The sequence below is a fragment of the Physella acuta genome, unplaced genomic scaffold, assembly GCF_028476545.2.
Source record: "Physella acuta isolate Inbredline_101_S28 unplaced genomic scaffold, ASM2847654v3 ptg001424l, whole genome shotgun sequence".
Taxonomy (NCBI): Eukaryota; Metazoa; Mollusca; class Gastropoda; family Physidae; genus Physella; species Physella acuta.
In genome coordinates, this window is record NW_026732939.1 from 162176 (window position 1) to 171693 (window position 9518).

Sequence of the window (9518 nt, forward strand, 5' to 3'; positions counted from 1 at the left end):
ACTCACCACCACCATTACCAACTCATGAGCAACATTACCAACTCACCACCAACATTACCAACTCACCACCAACATTACCAACCCACAACCAACATTACCAACTCACCACCAACATTACCAACTCACCACCAACATTACCAACCCACAACCAACATTACCAACTCATAACCAACATTACCGACTCACCACCAATATTACCAACTCACCACCAACATTACCTACTCACCACCAACATTACCAACTCACCACCAACATTACCAACCCACAACCAACATTACCAACTCACCACCAACATTACCAACCCACCATCACCATTGTCTACTCTGTAAGAGTTTTGCAAATTTTGTCTGTATGTATGTGTTTATATGTGAACACGATAACTTGAGTTAGGGTGAAAAAAATTACATTATAAGTATTATATCAAATTTGTAATATTCTTTCAACGTGTAAGCAATTTCTGTTAAACGGAAGTGGAACTTGCTCCATCCATTTCCGGTTTCCGATAACTTAAGTACTTTTACAGTTAGGTGGATAAAATTTCATATTGTAGGTATTAGCTCCTGTCATTCAACTTTTGAGCGATTTCCGGTAATCGAAAGTGGTACTTTATTACCGATCTCTTAAAAACCTTGAGACCTTGATAATTTTCTGTCGTATTCTCATAAAGTATATTTTACATTTTTTTTCGTCTCTAACTGTGTTTCTCGCAAAAAGAGCGTTTTTTTTCTTCAAAATCTTCTATATTTCTGTAGCCCGATTTCATTAGAAGTGCTACCCAATTCTAATTGTTCTATAAAAATATACGAGAAAGTTAAAGGGAACTCATCCCAGATATTAGCCAGCATCGCTGAAAATTTAGAGCTGATACAATGCAATGTCAGTTTCTTTATCAGTATGAAAACAATTAGAATAAACCGGGAGTGATCTCCCCTAAACGTTCTCGGATATTCTTATATAAAACAACAAGGGATGGGAACTCGGGATATAGTTATGATTTTTAATCCATTTAAAATACATTAACTTTTTAAAATAAAATAGAATCTCATAGAAAAAAGTATTGCACACCAAGCGAACGCCGAATAAAGATGTTCATAATGGTGCGCAATATTATTAGTACTTTAAAAATTTAGATGCGTTTTTGAGAAATCGGAAATAGCGTAAATTAGTACTTCCCGTCAACGGAAATTACTCAAAATTTAACAGAAGGTAGAGAATTAGATCTTTTACTTACATGTGAAATTTTATTTATCTATCTGAAATAGTACTCAAGTTATAGGCTTTTGAAAAATTCAAAGTAGAAAAAGTACCACTTCCGGTTATCGGAAATCGCTCAAAAGTTGATACGGATCTACGATTTTGATAAAATACTTATATATATGAAATTTCATCAACCTAGCTGTAACGGTACTCAAGTTATCGTGTTTACACACACACACACACACAGACACACACACAGACACACAGACATACGGACAAGATTGCAAAATTATGTTTTTCCGTATCAGTGAGGTGTAAAACGTCGAGATTTGTAAAAATCTCGATTTTTTTTGTGTGCACGATTACAATACTTTCTCTATACTACGTATATACGAGAAAGTAAAAAAAGTCTTTCTACTGGACAGCAGGAGGCGAGATGATCATAAGGCTCTACATCACTACATCACTACATCTCCACATCACTACATCACTACATCACTACATCACTACATCACTACATCACTACATCACTACATCACTACATCTCCACATCACTACATCACTACATCACTACATCTCTACATCACTACATCACTACAGCTCTACATCACTACATCACTACATCACTACATCACTACATCACTACATCACTACATCACTACATCACTACATCACTACAGTTCTACATCACTACATCACTACATCACTACAGTTCTACATCACTACATCACTACATCACTACATCACTACATCACTACAGTTCTACATCACTACATCACTACAGTTCTACATCACTACAGTTCTACATCACTACATCACTACATCACTACATCACTACATCACTACATCACTACATCACTACATCACTACATCACTACATCACTACATCACTACATCACTACATCACTACATCACTACATCACTACAGTTCTACATCACTACATCACTACATCACTACAGTTCTACATCACTACAGTTCTACATCACTACATCACTACATCACTACAGTTCTACATCACTACAGTTCTACATCACTACATCACTACATCACTACATCACTACATCACTACATCACTACATCACTACATCACTACATCACTACATCACTACATCACTACATCACTACAGTTCTACATCACTACATCACTACATCACTACATCACTACATCACTACATCACTACATCACTACATCACTACATCAATACATCTCTACATCACTACATCACTACATCACTACATCACTACATCACTACATCACTACATCACTACAGTTCTACATCACTACATCACTACATCACTACAGTTCTACATCACTACAGTGCTACATCACTACAGTTCTACATCACTACATCACTACATCACTACAGTTCTACATCACTACAGTTCTACATCACTACATCACTACATCACTACATCACTACATCACTACATCACTACATCACTACATCACTACATCACTACAGTTCTACATCACTACATCACTACATCACTACATCACTACATTACTACATCACTACATCACTACATCTCTACATCACTACATCACTACATCACTACATCACTACATCACTACAGTTCTACATCACTACATCACTACAGTTCTACATCACTACAGTTCTACATCACTACATCACTACATCACTACAGTTCTACATCACTACAGTTCTACATCACTACATCACTACATCACTACATCACTACAGTTCTACATCACTACATCACTACATCACTACAGTTCTACATCACTACATCACTACATCACTACATCACTACAAATAAAACAATTTCACGGTGTTTAAACCTCCCCCCCCCCCAAAATCCTTCACTCCCATCGCTAAAAGTTTTTACTTTGAATGTTTTTAATCTTTTGAAATACAAGATGACTGCTGTCATACAGAACATCATTCAATTTGAAGTCATTTATTAATGACTCTGTATTTCTGTAGTGATTGTTTTTAGACTTAAACAACTTAAAAGTAGTTAACTTAACTATAGTTACTGCTTCAAGAATGATCAGTAGAAAAATCAAAAGTTTATTCAAAATCTTTATAATAAATAAGTTAACCAGTAGCTTTATTATTGAATCATTGATGAACAATGTATCGTGGACAATTAATAAGAAAACATTTTTGAGACAAATTTTCTTTTGGACGGATTCAAAATGTTGAGATTTCTATTACAATTTATATATATATATATATATATATATATATATATATATATATATATATATATATATATATATATATATATATATATATATATATATATATATATATATATATATATATATATGTAGGAAACGTTTGTTAACATAAGACTTAGAAAACAGAACAATAAATAATTGGGTAAATATTTTTAGCACGTGCAGCCATCTTTGAGCTAGAGATGTCTTTCGAAAGTCGCTTTCATGCAATCAGAACAGCCATGTAGAAGAATCTATAACAGTTTCAACAATTCACACATCACTTCCAGCAGTAAGTCGAGAGAAACATCGTGTTATACAGTACATATACAGCCCAGTAAATCCCACTTGTCCGGAGCTTAACCAGGCTGTCTGGACTACCCCGTGGCTCACTTGGAGCTGACCGAGCCTCCCTTTTTGCTGGCCACAACTACCAGGATGCCAGACACGAGTGCCAGGATGAGGGCACAGATCGCCAATGCAAAGGAAAATCCAAAGTCGAAGTTGTTATCGCCGTACAGATCGTCAACTTTAGCGCCGTAGATGATGACAGCAAGGATCCAGGTGACGGCTGCAGATGGAGGACATTTAAGCGTGTTCATTAGCTTCATTTAAATTATATCTTTTACAAAAAGAAAATGTCGTTGATATTCTATCTTCACGCACCTACCAACTTTCTTACAATATCATAGTTATAAAACGGTAATCCTAACTCTAATCCGATTTGAAATATCATCTCGTGTTTTTCTCACTCGTGCCCAAAATACACGGCGCAGTTCAATTGTAGATATCTAATCATACAAGGGGATACTGCGGTCAGCATTATGCCCAGCCGCGTCGGTAACTCTAAAGTGAGTCGGGTACCCATCAGAGCTGGAGTTCGGATGTGAGATAAGTGTTTATGTTATGCACAGAAAACAAAGGATTTCAGGGACCTGAATATATATCTCCTATCATAGCTCGTCTGAAAGTTCAGCATGCTAAAACAAAACGCGCAGAGAATTAGTTTTCACTGAACCACGTCAAAGAAATCCAAAAATCGACATTAACCAAAGTTGACTAAAACCAAGGTATCATGAGAATGGCCTTACCTGAAGCAATGAGACAAATGCCAGACGCCAGCATAGCCTCAGACTTCCCCTTACAGCTGCCGTAGAACATGAAGAGAATCAGCAGCAGACAGCCGACATTGAGCAGAACAAACCCAAAGACGGCAAACGCCTGAGTGGCTGCAAACCAGTCTGGGGAGGGAGAGTGGTAAATACATTAGTGGGCTGGATGAATTAATGTGGGGAGAGTGGTAAATACATTAGTGGGCTGGACGAATAATCTAGGTAAGACTTGGGTGAAAACTACGTTAAGGTAGACTTACCTGATGCTGCTCCATCCAGCATTTTACAGCCGTCGCTTGTGGTAAATAATTCACTTCGAACACACGATCTCCACAAACCGAAGTGGGTGTACTTATTATTGCCATTTAACACTACATTATACACTATGTACCACGATGATGTACAGAACGAAATCCAGCTATTAAAAAACAAATTAGAAACAACTTTAGATTTACTAACAATAACATATGTAGTCAACATGAATTTATAGAATATACACATTTTTGACGTTTGGTTTAATAATTTATTTATTTATTGTCCATATAAGTTTCGCCTTAGAAAGAAGGAATATGCGACAAATGCGACACACACACAAGGGACGTGTTATATCCACCCGCGCGCTCTGCTAGTATATTCATTATTTACACAAACGTCATACACACACACAAACACAAACACATACACACACACACACGCACACACACATATATATATATATATATATATATATATATATATATATATATATATATATATATATATATTTTTTTTTTTTTTTTTTTTTTTTTTTTTAATATGTACATACATACATAGACCATACATAGACTCAGACGTAGACACAGACATAGACTTCGTAACTTGTCAGTATTTGTATAAAGAGGACACTTGCTTGCTTTTACAAAAATATTACTAGTAAAGAAAATTAAACCACCGATGTACTTGTAATTATTATAATCGCAATGGGTTTTCCCCCTACATTTTTTTTATTGAGCTCACAGACTGAAATGCTTAGGCCAATTAGTATTAATATAAACCACGAACTTTACGAAATATTGACACTTTAGGAGCACTTCGCATTTTCCTGAGAAATATAATCAATTTTTTATTTGTATTAAATGACGTTTCACATTTTTCGATATTTTGTTTCGAAATAATTTAATTTTAATCAGCACCCATGGGTGATGTATGATATCGTTTTTAAAACATAAACATCTAAATGATCAGAGTATGTTGTGGAATCTGGAAAAAGTAAAAGTACGTGACTATAAGTTAAACCAATGAAAGTAAATATAAACCAGAGGGCCTTACTTGCAGAGCTGAGCGACCAGGACTATGATGAACGCGATCTTGATGAGGATGTGGGCACCCATAAAACCGTCCTTGACTCCCATTTTATCCTGATCTCTGGGTCAGCTCGGCTGTAATGAAAACAAACAATACATGCATCATGTTGAGACTGTGTTAAGTAATCGTGGGTATCATGGGTATCATGGTATTTTTGTTTTAGGAACAACCCGAATCTTATTTATTGGGCAGATGAGGCTTGATAGCTGAGAACAGTAAACCATCTAAGAAAGATCTCTCCAAAATGAAACAATTGCTTCGTTGTAGTTTCTTCTCTGGCGAACAAAGGCTATGAAGTATTTCCAGAAGAAAAAAATTTAGGCTGAAATAGTAGTCAAGACTGCTGACTGTTAAATTAATGAAGGTAATTACAACGTTAGAGTTAGGCTTTATACTTTAACTATCGCTGTTTCCAACTTTATAAGCAAAAGGGGCGCGTGGTCGGATGGTAGAGCTTACGACTGATAACCCGAAAGTCTCGAGTGCGCTTGACGTCTTTGAAAAGGATGATCTGTGTCTTGAGCACGAACGGGAAAAGATGATGATTTCAAGTGCAGGGCAATAGAAGTAGAGACAAAACAGAAATGTATCATTGTGAACAGATTCAAGCTGATAGCGATATTTAGTACTGCAACATGGCCATTTACTGTGTGACTATGATTTTTTTTTTTTTTTTTTTTTTTTTTTTTTTTTTTTTTACGTTCGACGACATGACTGTAGCAGTGATGATAGCAAGTGGATAAAATCTTCGCAAAAAGGTAAAGCCGGGGCAAAAACACTTTGATACGTTGATGTTGATGCTGAGATCGTTTCAGTAGTACATCAGGCCACTTCTTGGGGCTATTACAAGGTTTTTGGTGTAGGGGAATAGTAGGAGTCAAATACGTGTCAAACAGTGCTGTCATTATTCACTAAGCCACACGGTAACACTGTGCTTGTGTCTTCTTAATTTGTAATGTTGGACTGGATTTCCTCCAATATAATCATTACATGGTATGCGCCATCTGACTCATTGACGTTGTAAGTTACCAACATTAATCAAATAGTCTTGACTCCGATTTCAGCCTACTTTTCTTTCTGGGTTAGCTTCTATAGCTTTTGTCCATCCAAGAACAAACTACAAGGCAGCAATTTGGTTTTCGAGTTGTCTCTCCTAGGGGGTCATCCATAAATGACGTCACGCTTTTTTGACGATTTTTACCCCCCCCCCCCTCCGTCACACGTCGTCCAAAAAGCCAGACCCCCCTAAAATGACGTCACACCTCAGCCTACAACACCCCCCCCCCCTTAAAATTGGTGTTGAATTTTTCTTAAAACATCGATATTTTTCCAAAATCTTATCAGAACTCCGTCAACATTGAGTATTTTGATCAATTCCTATTACAATTTATTAAAACCGTTTTCTAAAACGCGAAATAACGGCTGAATCTCGTTTTCTAACATTGCTTTTTTTTATAATGCAAAAAAAGTGACGTCATACCATCTAACCCCCCCCCCCCCCCCCCTTCCCATCATCACACACCGTTACAAAATTACGGACCCCCCTCCCCCCTACGAGTGTGACGTCATTTATGGACGACCCCTAGTTGGGTTACTGTCCAAAGCTATCGAGCCTCGTCGGCCCGGGTGTACGTGCTCGGGACTGATCGGTTTAGCAGCCATGAGCTTTACCGACCCGATCACTTCGGCCCCACTGTCAGAAGTGTTTAGCATTATTCCCGAACACATGAAAACGTCATGTGCTTACGATATTATATCTCCCCCATACATAACCAATGAATATTCTGTAATTATCAAATCGGCCTTGAACTTAAAATGTATCCAGTGAACGATAAATCAGCCAGTCTTATCTGGCAACAACGATTACATTGAAGATTGATGGCTGTTTGGTCGCGCCGACAGCGTCACAGAGTTTGTAAAAAGAGAAATAATCCTTCGAAACAAAATGTATAGAAAAATACCCTGGTAAAAGCAAGACACCAAAAACTTAAGTATTGAATATTATTATTTTCTATTTCACGGCAGAGTAACCATTCTTTAAATTTGACCTCTTGCTAGTATATATTTTTTCTTCATCTAAACTTGCTAAAAGGATAAAGTAATAAACCGGTAGTGATCTCCCCTAAACTTTCTCGAATATTTTTATATAAAATAACAGGGGATGGGAACTCGGGCTATAGACATGATTTTTAGTCCATTTTAAATACTTAAAGTTTTAAAAATAGAATAAAATCTCGTAGACAAATTAATTGCACACCAAGTGAACGCGAAATAAAAAAGCGCATAATAGTGCGCAATATTATTAGTACTTTTAAAATTTACATTAGTTTTTTGAGAAATCGGAAGTAGCGTAAATTACTACTTCCTGTCAACGGAAATTACTCAAAATTTAACAGAAGGTAGAGAATTAGATCTTTTACTTACATGTGAAATTTCATTTATCTATCTGAAATAGTACTCAAGTTATAGGCTTTTAAAAAATTCAAAGTAGGAAAAGTACCACTTCCGGTTATCGGAAATCGCTCAAAAGTTGATACGGATCTACGATTTTGATAAAATACTTATATATGAAATTTCATCAACCTAGCTGTAACGGTACTCAAGTTATCGTGTTTACACACGGACAGACACACACACGGACAGACACACACACACACACAGACATACGGACAAGATTACAAAATTATGTTTTTCCGTATCAGTGAGGTGTAAAACGTCGAGATTTGTAAAAATCTCGATTTTTTTTTTGCACGATTACAATACTTTCTCTATACTACGTATATACGAGAAAGTAAAAAAGAGTTGAACATTTACTATTGCCTAAATGCATGTCACTCAATGCATTGAAAAAAAAAATAAAGTTCAATTTGCATGCTTCTGAAAATTAATTTAGACAATAGAATAATTGTTTTTTAGTTGTTGATGTAAGATACGTTAAGTAACCCGTATGTATTGCACAGACCTCAAACAATAGAAATAATTAATTAATTATACTAAAAAGTAGGAAAGGTAAAAAAGCGAAAAATGTCACAAATCAAATTTAATTTATGTTCACGATTACAATATTTAATCCATCCGTAGCTTACTCTGTATAAAATAAAATAAATTTAAAAAAATGGTACTAGTATTTTTTTAAAATTGTCTTTTTAATTTAAAGTATTTTTTTTAGACTTTTCGTTTCATGTTGGGAAAAAAATTACTATTTGAATATCAACGATTTAAATAATTAGCTCCTACAAAAACGAAATAACTTGTTTTTATTTTGACTCGCTAACCGGAGTCTAAGTACTCACATAGAAAATAGCAAGTGGCCACTGAGCTTGGAGAAGCGTGTCGTCTCACGGCAGACGATCGAATGCGTGTGACGTCTGGTGCAGACGATCAGAGCTGAGTTACTCAACATCGTCACTGGTTACTGTTTGTGGGCGTGGGTTCCTGACGACGGACAAAACACAACCGTTGTCTAAACTCAGAATAATGTAATCTCTGGTTGGGCGTCGGCAGGAAGGGGCATGGGCGATAGGGTTGTAGGGTTTGGGGGGGGGGGGGGTAGGCCTGTAGTAGAGACATGAAGGTAAGGGCGTGGGCATGGTAGGAGTAGGGGCATGGGTGGTAGGGTTGTGGGGGGGGGTAGAAGGCATTTGGTAGACCAGGTGTGGTAGGGATACGGGGGTGGGTG

General features: G+C 36.5%; 1 protein-coding gene across 1 annotated transcript; it reads right to left on the reverse strand.

Annotated features, from left to right (window-relative positions):
- Positions 1-3503: 3503 nt before the first annotated feature.
- On the reverse strand, positions 3504-9247 carry LOC131927617 (epithelial membrane protein 3-like). Its single transcript, XM_059283330.1, has 5 exons — positions 9133-9247; positions 5804-5913; positions 4756-4913; positions 4475-4624; positions 3504-3954 (listed from the first exon to the last, which is right to left on the reverse strand). The coding sequence occupies exons 2-5, from the start codon at positions 5884-5886 to the stop codon at positions 3773-3775; spliced, it is 573 nt and encodes a 190-aa protein (XP_059139313.1). The 5' UTR covers positions 5887-5913; positions 9133-9247; the 3' UTR covers positions 3504-3772.
- Between the last annotated feature and the right edge of the window lie 271 nt (positions 9248-9518).

What these genes read in the sequence shown, in the direction of transcription:
- LOC131927617 (XM_059283330.1), bottom strand. Translation starts at nt 5,886, where the DNA reads ATGGGAGTCAAGGACGGTTTTATGGGTGCCCACATCCTCATCAAGATC. An exon ending in CTGGTCGCTCAGCTCTGCAA is followed by an intron (nt 4,914 to 5,803) that starts GTAAGGCCCTCT and finishes GTTTTTTAATAG; the next exon opens with CTGGATTTCGTTCTGTACAT. An exon ending in CATTTGTCTCATTGCTTCAG is followed by an intron (nt 3,955 to 4,474) that starts GTAAGGCCATTC and finishes CTCCATCTGCAG; the next exon opens with CCGTCACCTGGATCCTTGCT.